Source organism: Hesperophylax consimilis, chromosome 17 (assembly GCF_061612785.1).
Source record: "Hesperophylax consimilis isolate HC1 chromosome 17, BYU_Hcon_1.0, whole genome shotgun sequence".
Lineage (NCBI taxonomy): Eukaryota > Metazoa > Arthropoda > Insecta > Trichoptera > Limnephilidae > Hesperophylax > Hesperophylax consimilis.
The window spans coordinates 10060296-10087803 of record NC_142852.1 but is presented as its reverse complement, the minus strand read 5'-3'; the positions used below and the strand labels follow the sequence as shown (position 1 = coordinate 10087803).

General features: G+C 35.0%; 3 protein-coding genes across 3 annotated transcripts in view; all 3 read right to left on the bottom strand.

The window, feature by feature from the left end:
- The window catches only part of LOC149415946 (partner of xrn-2 protein 1-like), a 597347-nt gene that overhangs the window by 50295 nt on the left and 519544 nt on the right, over positions 1 to 27508 (bottom strand). The window lies entirely within an intron of this gene.
- Positions 1 to 27508, bottom strand: part of LOC149415949 (uncharacterized) — a 69999-nt gene that overhangs the window by 5662 nt on the left and 36829 nt on the right. The gene's annotated exons all lie outside the window — the stretch shown is intronic.
- Positions 226 to 14423, bottom strand: LOC149415950 (uncharacterized). Its single transcript, XM_089641634.1, has 4 exons — positions 14099 to 14423; positions 12721 to 13163; positions 383 to 592; positions 226 to 291 (listed from the first exon to the last, which is right to left on the bottom strand). The coding sequence occupies exons 1-4, from the start codon at positions 14292 to 14294 to the stop codon at positions 226 to 228; spliced, it is 915 nt and encodes a 304-aa protein (XP_089497760.1). The 5' UTR covers positions 14295 to 14423.

The window sequence follows — 27508 nt, the reverse complement described above, 5'->3', positions numbered from 1 at the left end:
CACTTATAAGTTGGCGGTGGCCTAAACATGAATTGACGCTATTTCTTTATATTTTAATCTGGCAACTTACACGTATAGCGCTGTATTTGGGAGTGATTCGAAGAGAAATAGGAAATACCTTAAAAATATTGGAGAATTTATTAATAGCTCCCACAAGCTCCTTGGATGATTCGTTATTAGCCTCCTGCGCCATCACCATCCGAACCCCCACATCTGGCTTGTCAGTTAGCTTCCCCTTCTCGCCCGAGCAATCTGTAAATCTGTGGGCCCTTCTCCAACTTCATCGGAATACTGTAAAACACACAAATAATTTTCATTGATAATGAAAGATCAACTAAATTTGACAGAATATATTATATTAACATTTTAAGACATTAGTGACCTCAACATCCTGCATTATGAGTTCAAGTCCCTCTCCTATACAGCTTTCTGGAAGTCCGCTGCCCTCAGAACTGGCTCTGCCGATGATGTTGATGACCTTCTGTGTCAGGTCAGTTAACACCGGTATCTCGGCAGTGTTTCCAGTCGTGAGGGCAGCTCGCTTGGCATCGGCGTTTTGGGCGCGCGACTTACATTTTAAGTTACGCCATGTCTGTAAAATGTAAAAATAATGTCAGGTTAAAAGTGATTTACGGTCTTATATCAAGTATGGAATTAGCGACAGGGAAGAATGGAAGAGGAGATTGGATAAAATTGCTGCAAACCAATCCCAGGATTGAAACCAGAAAGAGAGATCAAGTGTCTCGATGATAGATTATATTAGAAGGTCAGCAAAGTTTGCTGCAACCAGTTTGTATAGGAAGGTACAAATACTCACTGTTTTCCACTGCTCGGCTGACTTAGCAGGACCCAATTCTGCCAGTTGTTCCGCCACATTTCCTTATTTTTTTGGGAACCCCGAGGTCCCACAAACCTTCAACTCCGAATGGTCAGCCATATAGCTGGTTAGCAGATCCATTTGACTGGTCGTCGACCTTACTCTCTTCCTGAAATCATAATATCAGCATTTTGAATAGGTATCTTAAAATACTGCGTATGATTTAAATATTAGTAAAAATAACTTCAAAATTTTGACACAATAAGTATATCACAGTAAGTATATCTCTTTGATAATAATGGAAATTCTTTCACATAAAAAGATAAATAAATAACTTACCCAGCTACCATTGCTTGCGACATCGTAAAATATTAAAAAAACACGGCGGTTACAATGATCAAGCTTGAAATCGTTTGACGTCTGACGTCTATCCAATTCATAGACAATTCCGTCCCAGTATTGCCAGCGTATATCGATTTGTATTTATTGCCTTATCGATGTCGTTAGAGATATCAATAGCGTTCTCATGCTAGGGAAGTCGTTATAAAATGGTCGGTAGATACGCTTAGCAATCCGATATCGTTAAGTTCGATCGATTCTCATGCTAAGGCCCGTGTGTATTGATCTTAAACGCTGTCAGATCACGTATTCTGGAGGAAAAAATGTCAAAATAACACGGAATTTAAGCAATTTACAAAGTATTTTCTGAAAGATTAGTAATATGTCTTACTTTGATACATATCTTATTAAAAACCTTGTTTCTTGTTTTACTATCCAATATAAAAACATGGTAAAATATCCTGTATTAGATCTCAAATGTATAAAAAACGGCGCTTCGATTTTGACATTGTAAAATAGACTGTCTGTATTATATGTACTATTCAATTAGTTAAAAAGGCAAAAATTATAATAATTGTTATTGGTAATTGTAGACAATGAAATTATCTTTCTAATTTAATACAATTTCAGTGTGTTAAATATACTTAACATAGTAATTTAGTTCTTGACATTTGGACAGTCCGTGATCAAATTCTTTAAAATATTTTTTCACCCACGATCTCTGAAAGGTTGTTTACGGTTAAAAATCAAGTCTTTTTTCCATAGACATGTATCATTTATTATCAAGTAATTAACAGAAAACATACAGAAATATAAAATATTTAATGTCGACTCGAAAAAGTACCTGTCACAGCAGTTTCGAAATAAAAAATACGCAGGATTCACGCGATTATAAACAAACAGAAACCAACCTCAAAATACAGGTTAACTCATTGGCTATATAGCACTATGATAAGTTTGTATTACTTCATGTAAAAATTCTAAGTTATGTTTTTTTTAAGGTTGGCGAAAAATTAAAAAAAATGATCGTCTGGATATCTCGAGCAATCGAGGCAAAATTATTTATTTCGCGTGGTCGCTGCTTCAGTGGTTAATAAAAAATAGTCAAATTAGTTTATTTTATATGTCTAGTTTATATGTAGTTCTACTTTTTTATTACATCATCATAATGAATATTCTCTCAACACCTTCTTTAAATTTATTTTGTGCGTATATATTCTTGTATTTTGTGTTTTTATTTGTTATTATTATACCCTATTTATTTATCAGGTGTCAATATGTATTGTTAAAACAATAACCTATTGATTTACTTTTCTGTTTACACTGTTACATTCTTTATGTTGTGTACTATTCCTAAGTTAAAAATATCTAAAAGGCATATAAAGTTTTTAAAACTAAAAAGTATCACAAAAGTATATACTTACTATTTATATATGAAAGGTATAAATATTTAAGTAATAAGATAATTAAGAGGGAAACAAAAAAAAAATAATAATGTAATTAGACGCTAATACAGCTAAAACATTAGGTTGAATCATTGACTGCCTTATTGACTTATTTATTTTTTTCAATAGCGTTGGATGTTGAAAGAAAATAACTAATCATTTCCAACAGCTAGTCATATATTGATACAGTAATTTCTTCTAAATGTGTTTTGTGTTTATGTTATTGTATTTCATATTTATATTTAAAAAAATAAAATAACTGTACATGTAATTATGAGTTTGTTTTTCAGCTTCCTTCTGATAAAACGCTGTCCTGAGAAAAAGAGCTGTAAAGGAAGATACTTTAAAGGTAATTTCTTTCTTAGGACAGGGCTTTGTCAGGTGGGATCTTGTGGTCTTGGGTGACATTTTACTTATGTTTTAGGCTAATGAATTGGGTTTTCGGTAGGTTCCGAAGCAGAATTATATTGTCTATGATTGCGCCTTTTTTAAAAATTTCTTCTATCCTTTGTCGATGGTATGGTGTGACGTCAGCGATGCGTGGTGTCTACAAATTTGCCAGATCTAAGGTTAAAACTTGACCGAGCCAAACGTACGGAAAGAGGGCGGAGTTATCAATTTATTTATTGATACATTACTCTACAGTACTTCACATTTCAATTCAGCAACGTTGGCCTCACTGGGTTGTTCACCCGTGCTGAGGCCCCCATTTTAAAATATACGAATTTATACATTTAAACAAAAAACAACATTAAAATAAAGATAAATTTACACCAAAAATAAAGATTAGAAATCAAAATCCAATTCTCACACCAAATCTATAGATAGTTGATTTATGGTTCGTGACAGCATGTTTCATTTTACAGAAAATAAATACGTAAATGTGAAGGCACTTGAGAAAAAAGATGACACTAAAGTATTGTCGTTATTTTATTATGTATCATTTCTAGCCCAAGTAGACTTTTTTACTATTAGTCCCTTTTTTCGCGACTCTACCAGCCGGCCAATGATATATAACACCCATGTGTTATATACCATTGCAGCCGGCTGACAACCAGCGGTACAGAATGTTATAGAGTAGACAAGTGCGCAGTAACGTAACTTGGATTGGTCTCGTCGATAGAGAATCACAAAGAAATGGCTTTCTGCAAGTGTCGATATCTGCAAATAAATACACAAAGAAAATATTTACATAACAACGTCAAAAACAAATAAACAATTTACTTGCAAATATCACGAACATGTTCACATTAAAACTCAAAATTATTTAGTTGCAAACATTATTGTTATTTTTTTTCTGCTGAAACTCGGAACACAAATGAAAATATAATTAAAATTAATAATAACCCTTATCACATCAATAATTAACCAGATAAAATAATGGAACTGTTTTGTTGAGACTTTGAGGCAGAACTAACTTTTACTCGCGTGGAATGACCCGCAAATTGTGCTGAATATGAAATGTTCTTAAAAATAGTTATTCTTAGTTACGATCGTTCTTAATAATAACCGTTCTTATGAATTACCGTTATTAATTATCATATGATGAATATGTATGAACAATGTGCATAATATGTTCAAAAGTCAAATGATGAAAATGTTTTTTTTTGAGTTATCTGGTCGCCATGAAAATAATAATAATTGTCTATGACTTCATTCTTGTCTATGCATAACCCAAAAATATTTTTGACAAGTGCTAACAAGTGCTTTCTTCTCCGAGAGTCGTTTCATCCTGTTAAACATACTATCCCACGCCTGTGATGGTTATTGGTAAAGTAAGTACTCATTCTTATATTCATCGCTATTTATTTGGTAGCTGCCGTTATTCCAGTTTAGTTAGGGAATCATTGGGCGTTTTGTCAAAGTAGAATATTTAAACTGTCAATTTGAGGTCTACCTATTATTATATTAGCATTTCGAAGGCATTTATTACAATGATCTCAAAAAAACATATGGTTAACAGATATTTTGTTAAAAGCGGAATGGCGGTAAAGATTGTAAATATATATAAATATAGTTTTCCCACGCTAAACAACGTTTCTCTTAACCGTTGTCATATCTTCAAGGTTTTCAAATATGTGTTTTGGCTACGACTTCGTTATTTTGACAGGATATTCCAAGCGAAACCACATTTTATTTTTCATCTGTTTTTTATGTTTTTTTATTCTAGATAAAAGAAAATTACATTTTCACTTATTTAACTAGAAAAAACTAATACATTACACATTAATATATTTCACAAACATTTTATTCACTCTCATTGTTTTGTTGATTGATCTTAAAACTGAACAACTTTTTTTTAAATTTACCTACACTTTTTTCATTTTTAATTTCGTCTGGGAGGCAATTATGTATGTTGCTCCCTCGTAACCAATGGATTGCTTGCCGTAATGAGTATGTATGGTGTTTAAATGTATTTTATCTTGTTGCCGTGTAAAGTGTCTGTGTACTTGGTACGTTTTAATGATTTCTGTATTTGGATGTATGAGTTTATTATTTATTTTTCATATAAGGAGACATATTATATTATATTCATAAAAAGTTTCTTAGTGTTAGTAGTTTTGTTTTCATACATATTTTTTCTGTGGATGTTCCAGCTTTGAACTGAAATAGCTTTTTGATTACTTTGTTTTGTTTTACGTGTAGTTCATTTATATATGTTTCATATGCATTTAACCATATTTCAATCAAGTAGTTTAAATGTGAATTTACGAGGCTATAATATAGACCTTTTTTTAATTTTATTTGGTAACAGATATGATATCCGGCCAAGTACGCTAATTAAAGGGGTGATTTTGTCTTTAATATCTTGAATATGCTGTATAAAATTTGGGGTATTTATCAATGCACACCCCAAGATAATTCTCCCGTATCAGGATTTGCAGGTTGTTACGTTCAATTTTTAAGGGTACGTAAGGAGGAATGATTTAACGAGTTAAGCTAAAAATCATATATCCTGTTGTAATTTAACTTATAAATTTTATCATTTTACTTTATTTTAACAATGTTCTGTTTCAGATATATTTTTCGGGGCTAAACCAATAACCAAACTCTACCAAAGCAGACCATGGATCTACTGAAGCCAGATACTATATCCATCAAGACGGAACCAGGGCTCCAGGAAGAAGATGGAGGTGAAATTGAATTTCAGATTTAGATTTCGACCACCCAGCTGTAACGAAGGAATGCTCGCAATATGCGGAGAGTACTCAGACAGCCAGTTTGTTGCATTGCATACGTGTTAAATATAGAACTTAAAATTCGGATGTCCGGAATCAATGTCTCTTTTGAAATGTCGTGCAAACAGGACACACACTTGTGCACAATATCCTCTCTTATAAAACATGAGGTGTATTGGGAATTTACCTTAATATGCGTACTTGCCGGAAAATACCAAAATACAGCACTCATTAAACTTTTTTATACTATTCATATTAGGTTGTCGGTTCCTCGATTTTCACCTAATTTTATTTGAGATATGATGTGAATTACACGTATTATACGTTAAAAAAACATTAATATCGATTGGAAAACAATATTCCATTCACTGAAAACAACCAATTTCTCTACTACAGGTGCTCTGGAGAAATTTTTTTCTTTCATGAAGAATCGTTCCCTGAAGCGGACATCTGAGGTCTCTTTTTATCTTACCTTGTTGATCAACGATATTTATTCGTAAAAGAATATTTTATTGTTTTTCTATTCAAAAAATTCTCGTTAATATCAATTTGACGAAGATACAGGGCTGGCCCTATGCAGGCGCAATTGGTGCAGTTCGCTCCGGGCGTCGAATACTTAACCTAACACATCGCCCTTGATATTATTTTTGATAAATACCGCTCTACATAAAAACACAAAGCATCATTTTAATGATTACAGTGATATCCTGCCTCGGCGTGTACTAATTTAGACTGTTAGGGCAGCCAAAATTAAACTTGCGTCAGGCGCCGTTTGGTTCAGGGCTGGCCATGCAAAGATTCATTATATTTATTGTCCTTTTTTATTCCAGGAAACATTAATGTGAAGACAGTCACCATAAACGCGGATCTTGTACCCCGACAAGATGAAGCGGGGCTTACTTATATGAAAATTGACATAGACCTGCCGGATGTTAAAGAGGAATGCTTAGAACGCTTTGGAAGAATTACCAAGGCAGCAGGTAAAACCAATTTTTCACTGTTAACTTGAACGATTCGGACTCTCCTATTTTTTTTAACCTTTCTACGAACTTACTTCGCTTATAAACTCTAATTTTAGGAAATAAGTTTAACTTCGTCTTTTTCACCCATGTTATTTTTCAAATTTGTCGACAGATCTTCAGACGCATTTTGTGGAAAAGGGAATCACTCCTCCCCATCACAACTACTCCTCCTCTCCTAAGTCAAATTTTGCAATAAACGTAAGCACCCATGAAAGAGAAAAAACTTTTTCTTGTTCCGTGTGCAACTATGCATGTTATAAAAAGAGTCGCCTAATGGGCCACATGCTGACTCACAGTGGAAAAAAACCTTTTTCATGTTCCGAGTGCAACTATGCGTGTTTTCAAAAGGGTAATTTAAAGAGCCACATGCTCACTCACAGTGGAGAAAAACCTTTTTCATGTTCCGTGTGCACCTATACATGTTATCGAAAGAGCGACCTACCGAGGCACATGCTGACTCACAGTGGAAAAAAACCTTTTTCATGTTCCGTGTGCAACTATGCATGTTATCGAAAGAGCGACCTAACGAGCCACATGCTGACTCACAGTGGAGAAAAACCTTTTTCATGTCCCCTGTGCAACTATGCGTGTTATCGAAAGGGTCAGCTAAAGAGGCACATGCTGATTCACAGTGGAGAAAAACCGTTTTCATGTTTGGAGTGCAACTATGCGTTTTGTCAAAAGAGTCAGCTGAAGATGCACATGCTGATTCACAGTGGAGAAAAACCACTTTCATGTTCTGTGTGCAACTATGCGTGTTGTCGAAAGGGTCACCTGAAGAGGCACATGCTGATTCACAGTGGAGAAAAACTATTTTCATGTTTGGAGTGCAACTATGCAAGTTATCAACAGGGTAGCCTGAAGACACACTTGCTGACTCACAGTGGAGAAAAACCATTTTCATGTTCCGTGTGCAACTATGCAAGTTATCATAAGGGTCATTTAAGGAGCCACATGCTGACTCACAGTGGAAAAAAACCTTTATCATGTTCCGTGTGCACCTATGCATGTAATCGAAAAAGCGTCCTAACGAGCCACATGCTGACTCACAGTGGAAAAAAACCTTTATCATGTTCCGTGTGCACCTATGCATGTATTCGAAAAAGCGACCTGAAGAGGCACATGCTGATTCACAGTGGAGAAAAACTATTTTCATGTTTGGAGTGCAACTATGCAAGTTATCAACAGGGTAGCCTGAAGACACACTTGCTGACTCACAGTGGAGAAAAACCATTTTCATGTTCCGTGTGCAACTATGCAAGTAATCATAAGGGTCATTTAAGGAGCCACATGCTGACTCACAGTGGAAAAAAACCTTTATCGTGTTCCGTGTGCACCTATGCATGTAATCGAAAAAGCGTCCTAACGAGCCACATGCTGACTCACAGTGGAAAAAAACCTTTTTCATGTTCCGTGTGCAACTATGCAAGTTATCATAAGGGTCATTTAAGGAGCCACATGCTGACGCACAGTGGAAAAAAACCTTTTTCATGTTCCGTGTGCAACTATGCATTTTGTCGAAAGAGCAACCTAACGAGCCACATGCTGACCCACAGTGGAGAAAAACCTTTATCATGTTCCGTGTGCACCTATGCATGTAATCGAAAAAGCGACCTAACGAGCCACATGCTGATTCACAGTGGAGAAAAACTATTTTCATGTTTGGAGTGCAACTATGCAAGTTATCAACAGGGTAGCCTGAAGACACACTTGCTGACTCACAGTGGAGAAAAACCATTTTCATGTTCCGTGTGCAACTATGCAAGTAATCATAAGGGTCATTTAAGGAGCCACATGCTGACTCACAGTGGAAAAAAACCTTTATCGTGTTCCGTGTGCACCTATGCATGTAATCGAAAAAGCGTCCTAACGAGCCACATGCTGACTCACAGTGGAAAAAAACCTTTTTCATGTTCCGTGTGCAACTATGCAAGTTATCATAAGGGTCATTTAAGGAGCCACATGCTGACGCACAGTGGAAAAAAACCTTTTTCATGTTCCGTGTGCAACTATGCATTTTGTCGAAAGAGCAACCTAACGAGCCACATGCTGACCCACAGTGGAGAAAAACCTTTATCATGTTCCGTGTGCACCTATGCATGTAATCGAAAAAGCGACCTAACGAGCCACATGCTGATTCACAGTGGAGAAAAACTATTTTCATGTTTGGAGTGCAACTATGCAAGTTATCAACAGGGTAGCCTGAAGACACACTTGCTGACTCACAGTGGAGAAAAACAATTTTCATGTTCCGTATGCAACTATGCAAGTTATCATAAGAGTCATTTAAGGAGCCACATGCTGACTCACAGTGGAAAAAAACCTTTTTCATGTTCCGTGTGCAACTATGCATGTTGTCGAAAGAGCGACCTAACGAGCCACATGCTGACCCACAGTGAAGAAAAACCTTTATCATGTTCCGTGTGCACCTATGCATGTAATCGAAAAAGCGACCTAACGAGCCACATGCTGACTCACAGTGGAGAAAAACCTTTTTCATGTTCCGTGTGCAACTATGCGTGCTATCGAAAGGGTCAGCTGAAGATGCACATGCTGATTCACAGTGGAGAAAAACCTTTTTCATGTTCTGTGTGCAACTATGCGTGTTGTCAAAAGAGTCACCTGAAGAGGCACATGCTGATTCACAGTGGAGAAAAACTATTTTCATGTTTGGAGTGCAACTATGCAAGTTATCAACAGGGTAGCCTGAAGACACACTTGCTGACTCACAGTGGAGAAAAACCATTTTCATGTTCCGTGTGCAACTATGCAAGTTATCATAAGGGTCATTTAAGGAGCCACATGCTGACTCACAGTGGAAAAAAACCTTTTTCATGTTCTGTGTGCAACTATGCATGTTGTCGAAAAAGCGACCTAACGAGCCACATGCTGATTCACAGTGGATAAAAACTATTTTCATGTTTGGAGTGCAACTATGCAAGTTATCAACAGGGTAGCCTGAAGACACACTTGCTGACTCACAGTTGAGAAAAACCATGTTTTTGTTCCGTGTGCAACTATGCAAGTTATCATAAGGGTCATTTAAGGAGCCACATGCTGACTCACAGTGGAAAAAAACTTTTTCATGTTCCGTGTGCAACTATGCATGTTGTCGAAAGAGCGACCTAACAAGCCACATGCTGACCCACAGTGGAAAAAAACCTTTATCATGTTCCGTGTGCACCTATGCATGTAATCGAAAAAGCGACCTAACGAGCCACATGCTGACTCACAGTGGAGAAAAACCTTTTTCATGTTCCGTGTGCAACTATGCGTGCTATCAGGGTCAGCTAAAGAGGCACCTGCTGATTCACAGTGGAGAAAAACCGTTTTAATGTTTGGAGTGCAATTATGCGTGTTGTCAAACGGGTCATTGAAAGAGCTACATGCTCACTCACAGTTGGGAAAAACCTTTTTCATGTTCCGTGTGCAACTACGCGTGTTTCCCAAAGGGTAATTTAATGAGCCACATGCTCACTCACATTGGAGAAAAACCTTTTTCATGTTCCGTGTGCAACTATGCGTGTGGTCGAAAGGGTCAGCTGAAGAGGCACATGCCGATTCACAGTGGAGAAAAAAACCTTTTTCTTGTTCCTTGTGCAAATATGCGTCTTGTTAAAAGGGTCAGCTAAAGAGGCACATGCTGATTCTCAGTTGAGAAATACCTCTTCCATGTTTGGAGTGCGATTATACAAGTTCTTACCAGGGTAACCTGAAGGCACACATACTGACTCACAGTGGAGAAAAACCTTTTTCATGTTCCCTGTGCAACTATGCGTGTTATCGTAAGGGTCAACTCAAGTTCTACATGCTGACTTACAGTAGAGAAAAACTTTTTTCATGTTCCGTATGCAACTATGCATGTAATCAAAAGGGCCGACTGAAGAGCCAAATGCTCTCTCACATCGTAGGTACACCTCTTTAATATTCCGTGTGCAACTATACATGTTTTCTGAAGTGTAACATGCTAACTTACGGTGGAGATAAACCTTTTTCAAGTCCCGTGTGAAACATTTAATTTTACCAAAACGCCCATCTTAATACCCACATGCTGACTCACAGTGGCGAAAAACCTGTTTTATGTTCCAAGTGCACATATTTATGTTATTGTAAAGGCAATCTGAAGCACACGTTGAGTCACTACGGAGAAAACTTTTTCTTGTTCCTTGTTCATCTATGGATATTCTCAAAACGCACATCTTAAAAGCCACATGCTGACTCACAGTGGTGACAAACCTTTTTCATTTTCCAAGTGAACATATTCAGATTCTAGGAAAGGCCACCTTACCCCCCATATAGGACATTTGTTGGAACACATGCTGACTCAGAGCGGAGAAAAACCCCCTTTTCTTGTTCCGAGTGCAACTATGCAAGTTATCAACAGTGTTCCTTGAAGAGAAAAAACTGACTGACAGCTGAAAAAAAACTTTCTCGTTTTCTGGCTGAAGAGAGATTGAAATAAACGCGTGCGCACTCAATGTTTATTTTAATATGGAATTATGCATTTTCTCGAAAAGACTCTTTGACTGGACACTTTTCTTGTTCCTTGCGTTAACATTCACCTTCACGAAAACTATTTACAGAATAAATTCTAGCATTCGATCTGATATGTTTCACCAGAGAGTTACCAGTATTTAAAATTAATATAATTTTATAATGGTCACAATATTTATAACCTTGCGATTTCGTTGAATTTGTTCTGAATCGCATTGGAAAAGATTTGATTTTTTTTAAACTTAAATGTACGTGTAACTTAAATGTAAATGTATGTGTAAACAAGATAATTATGTCATACTACTAACACGAATATAAAAATATATATGAATATGTGTACAGTAATGTATTTAATTATTTTAAAAATAATATTATTACACTTCTAAATTCACTTTCAAAACTGTTGAACTGTAGCAGCAGCTACTAGTGCGTTCTAGAACATTTCCTTCTCTGTTTACCCTGTGGAGATCGCACCTTGTACCTACAAGAATTATTTGGTTAACACATCTCCTAGGTACTTCAACCGCTAGAGAACGTACTACCTGGGCAGACAGAAAAAAGTTCCATTGATTTGAATGATTTGACGATTTTCCTCTCAGATACATTAAAATCTAAATATTTTTCTCCCTAAAAAACAGAAACTTATTAGTAGTTAATACAGATAATTACTTATTGGCTGCAATTTTTCATTCAAATCTAACTTTAACAACCGCATTTAGCGTTGTTCACCGTAGTTAACTTTTGAACTCTGATATTACTGAAAATTTAACCTTTCCCTTACTGTCCTAAAAAAATACACCCGTTACGGTGCTGTGTAGTCAATACACATCTTAAAATAAGCGATTTTAAATCGGAAAAATATGAATATTCATAGCCAATCGCTTATGTTTATTATATTTTATGTCAAAAGTGATAATAATTGTAATTTAATAGCTGAAAACATGAAAAAACCATCGGCAGATGCTAAAAAAACGTGCGAGAAGTCCTTATCTAATGACGGTCCGTGACCGAATGGCGGCTGATGGGCGCTGGACTCACGCACACAGCTTTGCGTGTTTACGCTGCCAGTCTTGCAGGGGTTTCAAACTTTTTTTTTTTTAAATGAAATAAACAAATTTGTAAAAAGAAATATTATATTGAGAAACTAAACATTAAAAATTCTATATTCATTATATTTAAATATAACAGCAAAATTATGTAAGAACAAAACAATACAGCGAAATTAAAAATAATAAAAATTTTAAACCAAATATATTAAATTGTTAATCTAAATTGCATCGCAATTGTGGGAGGAAATATTTTTTTTTCTTTTCTGTGGCTTGTGCATACAGATTTTTGACAAATATGACAAACTATGGTGCTTCTTTTTTTGTGTTGTATGGACAAAATCTGCAAGTTTTCGACGGTGCTCGGGACACTAGTACATTTCTTGAATCACTCGTAATATCATTCGTAACAGCAGTTGCGGGTGGTGTTTCTTGATAATATGACAAAACTGTCTCGAAAGCATCTTGTTGTTGTTTGTGAAATTTGACCGTGCTGTTTTTTCTTTTCATTACATTGGGCTTAGCCAACTCTAAACCTAGCTGTGTTATGAATAATTTCCTTTTACTTCTATTATTTTTTTTCCACTCCGGATACTTTTGAATCCATAATAAATATGTGTTCAGTGCAGCAATGTCTAACATTTCCATGAACAAGCGAAACGGCCATCTTCTTGTCGACCTTACACACGAATACTCGGAGGTCATTTTGTCCCCTGTGTCAACAGCACCTTTGGTTTTATTGTAATGTAAAATAATATCTGGTTTTTTTGTATCGGTTTGGCTTATTTCATTTCCAAGGAATTGAGTTGATAAGAGCAAAACTGCTTTATTTTGCTGAGGCACATATGATACAAGTGTTTTATTTGATATAAACCAAACTGGCTACTATGCAATGGCCTTTCTTTTGATGGCAAAAACTCTTTAGGGATTTCTCTCTTATTTTTGCGAAGAGTGCCAGTTATGGTCAGATTTTTAGACAAAAGATTGTCCGCCAGTGGTACTGACGTAAAAAAATTATCTGTGGTTATGCCTCTATTGGTGCCATATTGAGGTTCCACCAATTCCATAACGACACGATTGCCTTGATTTATTTCTCTTTTATTATTTATCATACCGGTGTATATTTGCATGTTACATATATATGCGGTTTTAGCATCTGCAGCGATCCATATTTTGATGCCATACCTGGCTGGCTTTGACTTCATATATACCCGAAATGGACATTTACCTCTAAACGCCGCCAAACGCTCATCCACGGTTATATCAAGCGATGGAGAGTAATTTGATTTACACGCATCTACCAATTTACTGAAAATCGACTTAATTGGCTCTAGCTTGTCTGAAGAAGCTTCAAATCTCTCTCGTCTTGTATCTCTATTATCAAAACGGATCTGACTATAAATTTTTATGAACCTGTCTCGAGACATAGCTGCCGTGAAAAACGGCTGACAAAATGGACTTTCACTTGTCCACAACTCATTCAAACTTAGTTTTCGGGTGCGATTTCTGCCGGAAGCAAGCATTATACCGATGAAAGCATATAGTTCATCTTCGGATAATTGCTCAATCATATTCCCGGGTAAACGCCTCAATTGACGATTCGTTTCTTGGCATATTTCTGTCACCATATCTGCGCTTATAAATAAAGCAAACATTTCTCTTATTGTGTTAGATAATAAACTACCATTTTTCAGGCCGGAAGTTTCATTGACAATATTGCATTGCCGACGTCTCGATGATGATGGTGGTAATACACTCCATTCGAATCCGTGTTTTGAAACTAGTATTTCTCCCTCGTCTTCATTTTCACTAGTCGATTCCGAGTCCGATTCTTCTAAATGTTCAACCAAATCTTCAGTATCTGATATGTCATTGTTCATTTCAAACTCAATATCACTATCATAATCAAGTTCTTGCGCTATCTCTTCTTCTGTTAAATTTCTGTCAGTCATTATTCTTCCTGAAAATGGAAGGGTTTTTGTAAATAATGTAAAACGCAGTATTGCTTAACTGAATATTATAACGAATAAGAAAAAAAATGTGAAATAAATATTCAAAAATAAATCTTAGATCAATGATTAAATGACGAAAGCGCACGAATAAATAGTTACGTAATACACACTTTTCAATACTATAATATAAGGTTATAGTATAACACAGTATTCGGAAATAAATGAAAAAGTACTTACAAAAAATTATTAATTTAATTATCGAACGGAAATAATGATTCACTTTAGTACCCCTGCACAAGTTGGTCACGAGACGAAGCTACACAATGCGGTCGTAGGTATCGATGGTCTAAATAGAAAAATAGAACTGGGGACAAGTGGATTTCTCATGTGCACGCATAGCGAAGTAAAGCGGGATATCAATAGCGTGTCATTTCCTCGCACACTCTTCGCGTAGCAATGGCACACGGTTGAATGTATTGGTATATTTGCTCCCGATTTCTTACAAAAAACTCTAATTTTTAATTGAATTTGAAAACTATGTTAAATATATTTTTTTAATTCAGTGCATAAATGTATAACGGAGGAATACCTAAAATCTGAACCCATAATTTATTATATTTATAGAGTTATTAAAGATATTAGAAGCAATGTGTAGTAAATACACACCACAGATGAGGAAAGGTTAAATAACCTATTTATTTTATTTCTATTTTTTTCAAGAACTGTTTTAGACCCAGAATCCTAATAACACGGTTTAACTTTTAAAATTTCATTTTTGATATCCTTGCCTAGTTAAGGGTTAACAACTAATAGGATAGTTATGTGTTTGCCTTTAGTTTTGAAAGTGATTTTAAGCCTTATGTATAAAGAAACTGTATAAAGGTCAGTGTCCAAATCGCTTGCACTAAATTTTATTTTAGAAACAATGTTTTTTTAATTTTGTGTAAATATTTTATTGTGATTTGTGTTCAAGGTTCCGGATTTCCCAAGGTCAACAGGTTGTAGATCTGCTGGCCCGAATATGTATAAATAAAAATAATAAATAAATGAATCTAAATTTCTGTATTTTTTTTGTTTTTTACATATAATCACTAGACACTCAAAGTATTGCTAACCTTTTTGCTGATTTTTTTAAAAGCGTTTATGAATGTGAGACACCAGTTTCTGCTAGTACAGTATCAAATTTTACCACTTATCATAATCTTAATTTATCTTTTATCCACATAGAATATAATGATATATTGACTGAACTAAAATTACTAGATCAAAGCAAAAGTGGTGGACCAGATAAAATACCTCCTGTATTTTTGAATAATTGTGCTACCAATCTGGCGTATCCTTTATATTTGCTGTTTAATCAGTCTTTACGAACAGGATGTTTTCCTACTAAATGGAAATTCAGCTTCATTACGCCTATTTTAAAAAAGGCGATAAACACGAGGAGATTAATCACAGACCGGTGTGCCTTTTATCAACGATTTCTAAAGTTTTTGAAAAAATTCTTTTCAAAAAAGTTATTTTCCGATTAAACCACGTCATTTCTCCCAAACAACATGGTTTCTCTACTGGCAAATCTACCCTAACTTGTTAACCTATCAAAACCATATATCTGATTCCATGTCTAGTAAATGTCAAATTGACTCTATTTATACCGATTTTAGCAAGGCGTTCGATAAAGTCAATCATGAGTTATTGCTGAATAAACTCCATAAATTCGGTATAGGAGGTTCACTATATAAGTGGTTTTATAGTTACTTGACTAAAAGATTACTGGCTGCTAAAATACAAATTCACTGCTACGAGTGGTGTTCCCCAGGGGTAACACTTAGGTCCAATCCTGTTTTTATTATTTGTCAATGATGTATTGTATAATATGTTCAACGACTTTCAAGTGTTAATGTTTGCAGATGACCTGAAATTATTCAAAGCAATCAGAAACATTAACGATTTCCATATATTATCAAATAACTTGTCGAGATTAATTATATGGTGTCGCTTGCAACTTAACATAAGCAAATGTCAAATTATGAGGTTTCATCGAATAAAGAATAATATATTTTTTGATTATTCCATTTGCAATATGTCGTTAGTATCTGTCTCGGTTATTAATGACTTAGGCATTTGGTTTGACACGAAACTTAACTATTTCAAGCATATTAAAATAATAACCAATAAAGCTTTGAAAATGTTGGGATTTATTTTAAGGGTATCTAGTGATTTAAATAATGTCAATACTGTAAAAACACTATATATGTCACTAGTAAGGAGTCATGTAGAATACAATTCCACAGTTTGGTCCCCAAATTATGTAGTTCATTCACATGCGATTGAAAGAATCCAAAATAAATATTTAAGATATGTAAATTTTAAAATGGTCATTCCTAGAGAAAACCTAAATTACGATAACGTACTTTGTTCATTAAATTGAATAAAATTATCTGATTGCAGAATTATTTCCGGTTTAACCTGTTTGTATAAAATTATTAATTCAATGTTTTGTTATCTCTTTTCATACTCCAAGCAGGTCGGTTACAAGACAGTACCTACCATATTATTGTAGCAATTCTATATCAACGTCCCAATATCACACTCCTATGCGACGGATTCAACAGCTAGGAAACAAATACAACGATGTTGTTGATATATTTAGTACATCAATTTCAATATATAAGCATACCCTATTGAAGTTTTTTTCATCAAGTAGTGGAATATGTTAATAGGTATTTAATTTGATTTGATTAACACATAATAATTTTGTCAACTGAAACAGAAAAAAATTATGTTTTTGTGCCTGCATGCTGTGAAGATCAAGTTCAGTGATATTATGACTTTATAGTTATTTTTCGGCAATTGTTTTAAATAGTCGTCTGCACTATTTTCATGTATAATTTCGTAATTTTTTTATATGTATGTATGTAAAAGCCCTAATAGGCGTGAAATAAATAAATAAATATATAATTGTAAAAATGTAACTGTTAATTCAATATAAAAAGATTTATAATGTAAAGAACCCGTTAGACAAACTGCTAAAAAGCAGTTTATCGGGACTTTTTATCTTATTTGTAAAGTGTATATTGTATAATAAAAAAAATTAAAAAATGCTCAATCGTGCGAGCTTTCTTCACCAACATTCACTCATAAAGCACGTCAAAAAATCGCTCTTTAAAAATCACCCACATTCAGGGTCTAGAAAACATAAATATCAATCAATCTATCGGTAAATGATTTCCTGTTGAACAGTAAAGCAAACTAGCTACGTTAGCTGTCTAAACGGTCGTACTTATTCTTAATATTTGAAGATGAAACATGGCAATCAGTTTAAACAAAACTAATATTGGCCTAACAAGCATTGGCTAAACACAAACCGCCTCACACTTAATATCGACAAAACACAATATATGACGTTTTCCATACCCAAACATAACTTTCCCAATAACTGCCCCAAACCTACCAAACATAACTTTCCCAATAACTGCCCCAAACCTACCAAACATAACTTTCCCAATAATTTTTTTTTTTTTTTTTTACAGTAATACCGCACAAGAGTCCCAACTGCTCCCGTCTGGAGCCAGTGAGACTATGGCATCCCCAATTGGGGTATGTTGTGAGGCTAAAGGTATTGGAGAGGGGAAGGATATGGGAAAGAGGAAGATGGGGAAGTACCTGGCTATTCAGATCTGGTCACCAAACACGGCTAAAGCCATTTCAAGCAACGTTTCAATTCTGAATGGTGGTCTTACACCAGGGCGATACTGGTAGTATCTTCCACTCTGGAACGTGCCGCAAATATACTATATATTATTTAAATTATTATTTAAATTAATTAATTGTGAAATAACACAAATTAATCATAAATAAAATTTTATTTGCGCACGCCGGGTTCGAACCCGCGACCTTCGGATCTGTAGTCAAAAGCGTATACCACTAGACCACGCCGGCCGTCAAAAACTGCCCCAAACCTACCATTCACTCGTGTGCACTCAACATACAGACTCCTGAAACCTCACCTAATATTCAATGCACGTGTTCAACTCTTAAATCTTCAAAGGAAGTTAAATACTTGGGAATAATAATCGATGACCAACTACGCTGGGAAACCCATATAAATGAAACAACAAAAAGACTTCGTAAACTCTCCCACATATTCGGCTCTCTTAGATCCATCTTAGACCTAACGACTCAAAAAAGCGTATATTTTTCCCTTTTTCAAAGGATAGCAACATATGGTATTCTGGGATGGGGTGGCTGTGCAGAATCCGTCATTAATCCAATAATTACAGTACAAAAACTAGTTCTCAGAATTATATTTAAATGTCATCCTACCTATCCCTCCAAAATACTATTTACTAAAATTAGGGTCTTAGATATTCGCCAACTATTTATTAAGTCAAGCTTATGCTACATACGAAAAAATGACCTGCTGGTGGCTCCTCAACACCAAGTAAACACCCGCTTTTCATCAAATCTGGGATGCGTGGTCCCAAAAACTAGAACCACATTCGCTCAAAGACAATTCTGGTTCATCGCCGGCATAGTCCAGTGGTAACGCATTGGACTGCCATTCCGAAGGTCGCGGGTTCGAACCCGGCGTGCGCAAATAAATTTTATTTGATTAATTTGTGTTATTTCACAATTAATTAATTAAAATAATAATATAATATTTGCGGCACGTTCCAGAGTGGAAGATACTACCAGTATCGCCCTGGTGTAAGACCACCATTCAGAATTGAAACGTTGCTCGAAATGGCTTTAGCCGTGTTTAGTGACTAGATCTGAATAGCCAGGTACTTCCCCACCTTCCTCTTTCCCTTCACCACTTACCTTCAGCCTCACAACATCCCCCAATTGGGGATGCCATAGTCTCACTGGCTCCAGACGGGAGCAGTTGGGACTCTTGTGAGGTATTCATTATAATCGCCCCTAAAATATACAACGCGTTGGACAGGGACATAAAATCAACTAATACTATATCCCTTTTTATTATACGTGTCCAAAACTGGATATTTGAAAGGGGACGAGCCTTTTTTAACTCTTAAACCCTACCACTCTGGGAATGTAATTATTCCTACCACGTGTGCAACTATGCGTGTGTTCGAAAGGGTCAGTTGAAGAGGCACATGCCGATTCACCGTGGAGAAAAACCGTTTTCATGTTCGGAGTGCAACTATGCGTGTTTTCAAAAGGGTCAGCTGAAGAGGCACTTGCCGATTCACAGTGGAGAAAAACCTTTTTCTTGTTCCGTGTGCAAATATGCGTGTTATAAAAAGGGTCAGCTAAAGAGGCACATGCTGATTCACAGTGGAGAAAAACCTCTTCCATGTTTGGAGTGCGATTATACAAGTTATAACCAGGGTAACCTAAAGGCACACATGCTGACTCACAGTGGAGAAAAACCTTTTTCATGTTCCCTGTGCAACTATGCATGTTATCAACAGGGCCAACTGAAGAGCCATATGCTCTCTCACATCGTAGGAAAACCTCTTTAATATTCCGTGTGCAACTATACATGTTTTCTGAAGTGCAACATGCTAACTCACGGTGGAGAAAAACCTTTTTCAAGTCCCGTGTGAAACATTTAATTTTATCAAAACTCCCATCTTAATACCCACATGCTGACTCACAGTGGCGAAAAACCTGTTTTATGTTCCAAGTGCACATATTTATGTTATTGTAAAGGCAATCTGAAGCGCACGTTGAGTCACTACGGAGAAAACTTTTTCTTGTTCCTTGTTCATCTATGCATATTCTCAAAACGCACATCTTAAAAGCCACATGCTGACTCACAGTGGCGACAAACCTTTTTCATTTTAACCTCACCCCCCATATAGGACATTTGTTGGAACACATGCTGACTCAGAGCGGAGAAAAACCCCCTTTTTCTTGTTCCGAGTGCAACTATGCAAGTTATCAACAGTGTTCCTTGAAGAGAAAAAACTGACTGACAGCTGAAAAAAAACTTTTCCGTTTTCTGGCTGACTGCGCATTCACTGTTCTTGAAAAGACTCTTTGACTGGACACTTTTCTTGTTCCTTGCGTTAACATTCAGCTTCACGTAAACTATTTACAGAATAAATTCTAGTATGAGATCTGATATGTTTCACCAGAGAGTTACCAGTATATAAAATTAATATAATTTTATAATGGTCACAATATTTATAACCTTGCGATTTTGTTGAATTTGTTCTGAATCGCATTGGAAAAGATTTGATTTTTTTTAAATCTTAAATGTACGTGTAACTTAAATGTTAATGTGTGTGTAAAAAAGATAATTATGTCATACAACTAACACGAATATAAAAATATATATGAATATGTGTACAGTAATGTATTTAATTATTTTCAAATAATATTTTTACACTTCTAAATTCACATTCAAAACTGTAGATTTGTAGCAGCAGCTGCTAGTGCGTTCTAGAACATTTTCTTTTCTAATAAAATAAAATACTTTTTTGTTTTAAAACCACGATATTTATTAATTTAAGAACCGACCGGTTTCGCTTTACTTAAGCATCATCAGGGTACAAATTAATACTAAACAAGAAGTACATAATGTGTGTATATATATAACAAAATATAGAGGGAGACAACATGATACAAATATAAGCAACACAAAGACGGTCATAAAATACATTAACATAAGTGCACAAGTAATGGAAAAACCGCTAGATAATTATGTAGACTAATGGGTTATATCAGTAAATCGGGAGAAACAAAGCATCAACTGGCATGGTGGTAAGGAGGTAAGGAGAACTGGGATTTTTTTATGGGTTTATTGGAAACAGACCTAATATTGGACTACTTGATATGTCTAATTGATTATTAAGTATCTGACTTTTGGTTTTTACAGCTTTTTTAATTTCTAGTGCCTCAAAGTTGTTTAGTCTGTTACCATGCCCGTTTTTATGTAAGATGTTAGCACCGGTGCTATGACAGGATGTATGATCTTTATCGATCAAATGATTTGTTCAAATGTGATCAAATGGTTCTAGTTTTTGGGACCACGCATCCCAGATTTGATGAAAAGCGGGTGTTTACTTGGTGTTGAGGAGCCACCAGCAGGTCATTTTTTCGTATGTAGCATAAGCTTGACTTAATGAATAGTTGGCGAATATCTAAGACCCTAATTTTAGTAAATAGTATTTTGGAGGGATAGGTAGGATGACATTTAAATATAATTCTGAGAACTAGTTTTTGTACTGTAATTATTGGATTAATGACGGATTCTGCACAGCCACCCCATCCCAGAATACCATATGTTGCTATCGATTGAAAAAGGGAAAAATATACGCTTTTTTGAGTCGTTAGGTCTAAGATGGATCTAAGAGAGCCGAATATGTGGGAGAGTTTACGAAGTCTTTTTGTTGTTTCTTTTATATGGGTTTCCCAGCGTAGTTGGTCATCGATTATTATTCCCAAGTATTTAACTTCCTTTGAAGATTTAAGAGTTGAACACGTGCATTGAATATTAGGTGAGGTTTGAGGAGTCTGTATGTTGAGTGAACACGAGTGGATGGTAGGTTTGGGGCAGTTATTGGGAAAGCTATGTTTGGGTATGGAAAACGTCATATATTGTGTTTTGTCGATATTAAGTGTGAGGAGGTTTGTGTTTAGCCAATGCTTAACTTTTGTTAGGCCAATATTAGTTTTGTTTGTAACTGACTGCCATGTTTCATCTTCAAATATTAAGAATAAGTACGACCGTTTAGACATAGATAACGTAGCTAGTTCGCTTTACTGTTCAACAGGAAATCATTTACCGATAGATTGATTGATTATTATGTATTTTAGACCCTGAATGTGGGTGATTTTTAAAGAGCGATTTTTTGACGTGCTTTCTGGGTGAATGTTGGTGAAGAAAGCTCGCACGATTGGGCATTTTTTTTATTATACATTATACACTTTACAAATAAGATAAAAAGTCCCGATAAACTGCTTTTTAGCAGTTTGTCTAACGGGTTCTTTACATTATAAATTTTTTTATATTGAATTAACAGTTACATTTTCACAATTATATATTTATTTCACGCCTATTAGGGCTTTTACATACAAAATATAAAAAAATTACGAAATTATACATGAAAATAGTGCAGACGACTATTTAAAACAATTGCCGAAAAATAACTATAAAGTCATAATATCACTGAAATTGATCTTCACAGCATGCAGGCACAAAAACATAATTTTTTTCTGTTTCAGTTGACAAAATTATTATGTGTTAATCAAATCAAATTAAATACCTATTAACATATTCCACTACTTGATGAAAAAAACTTCAATAGGGTATGCTTATATATTGAAATTGATGTACTAAATATATCAACAACATCGTTGTATTTGTTTCCTAGCTGTTGAATCCGTCGCATAGGAGTGTGATATTGGGACGTTGATATATAATTGCTACAATAATATGGTAGGTACTGTCTTGTAACCGACCTGCTTTGAGTATGAAAAGAGATAACAAAACATTGAATTAATAATTTTATACAAACAGGATAAACCGGAAATAATTCTGCAATCAGATAATTTTATTAAATTTAATGAACAAAGTACGTTATCGTAATTTAGGTTTTCTCTAGGAATGACCATTTTAAAATTTACACATCTTAAACATTTATTTTGGATTCTTTCAATCGCATGTGAATGAACCACATAATTTGGGGACCAAACTGTGGAATTGTATTCTACATGACTCCTTACTAGTGACATATATAATGTTTTTACAGTATTTACATTATTTAAATCACTAGATACCCTTAAAATAAATCCCAACATTTTCAAAGCTTTATTGGTTATTATTTCAATATGCTTGATAAAGTTAAGTTTCGTGTCAAACCAAATGCCTAAGTCATTAATTACCGAGACAGATACTAACGACATATTGCAAATGGAATAATCAAAAAATATATTATTCTTTATTCGATGAAACCTCATAATTTGACATTTGCTTATGTTAAGTTGCAAGCGACACCATATAATTAATCTCCACAAGTTATTTGATAATATATGGAAATCGTTAATGTTTCTGATTGCTTTGAATAATTTCAGGTCGTCTGCAAACATTAACACTTGAGCATCATTGAACATATTATACAATACATCATTGACAAATAATAAAAACAGGATTGGACTCAAGTGTTACCCCTGGGGAACACCACTCGTAGCAGTGAATTTGTATTAAAATGTACCATACATTTTAGCAGCCAGTAATCTTTTAGTCAAGTAACTATAAAACCACTTATATAGTGAACCTCCTATACCGAATTTATGGAGTTTATTCAGCAATAACTCATGATTGACTTTATCGAACGCCTTGCTAAAATCGGTATAAATAGAGTCAACTTGACATTTACTAGACATGGAATCAGATATATGGTTTTGATAGGTTAACAAGTTAGTGTAGATTTGCCAGTAGAGAAACCATGTTGCTTAGGAGAAATGACGTGGTTTAATCGGAAAATAACTTTTTTGAAAAGAATTTTTTCAAAAACTTTAGAAATCGTTGATAAAAGGCACACCGGTCTGTGATTAATCTCCTCGTGTTTATCGCCTTTTTTAAAATAGGCGTAATGAAGCTGAATTTCCATTTAGTAGGAAAACATCCTGTTCGTAAAGACTGATTAACAGCAAATATAAAGGATACGCCAGATTGGTAGCACAATTATTCAAAAATACAGGAGGTATTTTTATCGGGTCCACCACTTTTGCTTTGATCTAGTAATTTAAGTTCAGTCAATATATCATTATATTCTATGTGGATAAAAGATAAATTAAGATTATGATCAGTAGTCAAATTTGATACTGTACTAGCAGAAACTGGTGTCTCACATTCATAAACGCTTTTAAAAAAATCAGCAAAAAGGTTAGCAATACTTTGAGTGTCTAGTGATTATATGTAAAAATCAAAAAAATTACAGAAATTTAGATTTATTTATTTATTATTTTATTATTTTTATATTTAAATATTCGGGCCAGCAGATCTTCAACCTGTTGACTTTGGGAAATCCGGAACCTTGAAGACAAATCACAATAAAATATTTACACAAAATTAAAAAAAAAACATTGTTTCTAAAATAAAATTTAGTGCAAGCGATTTGGACACTGACCTTTATACAGTTTCTTTATACATAAGGCTTAAAATCGCTTTCAAAACTAAAGGCAAACACATAACTATCCTATTAGTTGTTAACCCCTAGGCAAGGATATCAAAAAAGAAATTTTAAAAGTTAAACCGTGTTATTAGGATTCTGGGTCTAAAACAGTTCTTGAAAAAAAATAGCAATAAAATAAATAGGTTTTAAAATTTTCAGTAATATCAGAGTTCAAATGTTAACTACGGTGAACAACGCCAAATGCGGTTGGTAAAGTTAGATTTAAATGAAAAATTGTAGCCAATAAATAATTATCTGTATTTACTACTAATAAGTTTCTGTTTTGTAAGGAGAAAAATACTTACATTTTAATGTATCTGAGAGGAAAATCGTCAAATCAGCCAAATCAATAAAACTTTTTTCTGTCTGCCCAGGTAGTACGTTCTCTAGCGGTTGAAGTACCTAGGAGATGTGTTAACCAAATAATTCTCAAGGGTACAAGGTGCGATCTCCACAGGGTAAACAGAGAAGAAAATATTATTGTAGAAAGCAATCACTTTGTGGTTTGACATATTTAATAAAATAAAATACTTTTTTGTTTTGAAACCACGATATTTATTAATTTAAGAACCGACCGGTTTCGCTTTACTTAAGCATCATCAGGGTACAAATTAATACTAAACAAGAAGTACATAATGTGTGTATATATATGTGGCGTCGAATTATCCAGATTAAATAATTAATAATAAACTGCTACTTGCTACTTAGGTACGTACTTGTTACTTGCATCGTTAAATCGTAAACAAAGTAAATCTACGTAGTACAAGACCTACTTGCCTACTCGCGACAATACTATCGTGCAATCAGTCTTACACATTACGAGAACTCGCCAGAAGGAACGAGTCTGCCGCCTATGCATAATTGCCACGCTATCGAAGGTTCCTGAAACATCCCACTTTGGTGATCAGTGGTGAAGGCACGAAATGAAAGAAAGTTGTGAAGGTCACATGTGTTTATTGAGTCAGTTGCCGTGACGAGGAGATGACGCTGGACAGAAGAATATACCGGATGCTGGCTGTGATGGCAGGTCAAACGCGGGTCGGTGAGTCGACGCCGGGCGCTGGTGACCGGGACTCGATGGAAGTCAGGCACTGGCGAAGAACGTAGGTCTTCAGGCACTCCAGTGCTGACGAGACGGCCGAAGGTGCGACGGACCTTGTAGGCAGTTGAGCGGGAACGGCGTGACCAGTGAGGATGCTGCGTGTCCTCGTGGTGGTCATGGTGTCGTGGAAGAAGCGCTGGTCAGAGACGCTGGAACCAGGGCGCTTGTAATCCGTTGTAGTGCTTGCCAGGAACGGCGATCTGGACAAGGCACTAAGATGATGTCCCGATAAAGTCCATGATAGTACGGTGAAGCCGGGTATATGTTGTCCTTCGCGGGGGGATTCGACGCCACATATATAACAAAATATAGAGGGAGACAACATGATACAAATATAAGCAACACAAAGACGGTCATAAAATACATTAACATAAGTGCACAAGTAATGGAAAAACCAATGTTTTTTCACCTAAACATACCCTTAAAAACTCTTTTTCATTAGTAGAAGAATTGAAAGATATGATTCTCCCTAGTAATTCTACACTAATTTCTTTTGACGTTGTAAATTTGTTCCCCAATGTTCCCATAGAAGAGAGTAAATGTTTAATTTCTGATTTATTAAATAGTTCCGATCTCTCTATAGATTTTATAAAAGATTTAACTTCCTTGTTTAATATATGCCTGAATCAAAATTATTTTCAATTTAATAATGTTATATATCAACAACGTGACGGCCTAGCTATGGGGAGCCCTACCAGTCCTCTGATTGCTGATATATTCATGGATAACTTAGAAAATAAAATTTTATCTAGTACCTCACATCTTATTAAAAATGTCTTGTACTGGAAAAGATACGTTGATGATGTTTTGTGTATATGGACAGGGACTAAGCGTCAACTGAATTCCTTCCTCAATCTTATAAACTCTTTTCATAATAAGATTAAATTCACATTAGAAATAGGCATAAATTCAACCTTAAATTTTTTAGACCTTACCTTATCGATCGTTAATAACAGAATTAATTTTAACATTTTTCGTAAACCCTCCTATACTGACGTTGTCATACACAGCACCTCCAATCACCCTATTTCACATAAGTACTCCGCATTCCATTCAATGGTCCATCGTTTAGTCACAATTCCAATGTCCGATAGTAATTTTGATAGTGAACTAAAACTAATTAAAAACATAGCAGTAAATAATGGCTATGAATCAAATTTTATAGATTTAATCTTAAATAAAAAGCTAAAACAAATAGCCATTAATCGCTTCCTCTTTGCTAGTCCTTGTCCTCAAATCAATGATAATAATATTAATTATCAATGGCGTCGAATTTTATTTATTAATCACTTTTCTACCTTAAGTGTAAAAAACCTTCCTTCTGAAGTCAAACCGGCCTTTTATACCAATAACAATATAGGTAAATTTCTAATTAATTCTAAAGATAAGGACGAAAAATTAAGTCATTCGGGGATTTATAAATTAAATTGCAATAATTGTTCGGCTTTCTATATCGGTAAGACATCACGTAATGTTAATATTAGGATAAAGGAGCATCTTCGTTGCCTCAATAATAACGGGTTTTCCGAATTCGCAAATCATTTGATCGATAAAGATCATACATCCTGTCATAGCACCGGTGCTAACATCTTACATAAAAACGGGCATGGTAACAGACTAAACAACTTAGAGGCACTAGAAATTAAAAAAGCTGTAAAAACCAAAAGTCAGATACTTAATAATCAATTAGACATATCAAGTAGTCCAATATTAGGTCTGTTTCCAATAAACCCATAAAAAAATCCCAGTTCTCCTTACCTCCTTACCACCATGCCAGTTGATGCTTTGTTTCTCCCGATTTACTGATATAACCCATTAGTCTACATAATTATCTAGCGGTTTTTCCATTACTTGTGCACTTATGTTAATGTATTTTATGACCGTCTTTGTGTTGCTTATATTTGTATCATGTTGTCTCCCTCTATATTTTGTTATATATGTGGCGTCGAATCCCCCCGCGAAGG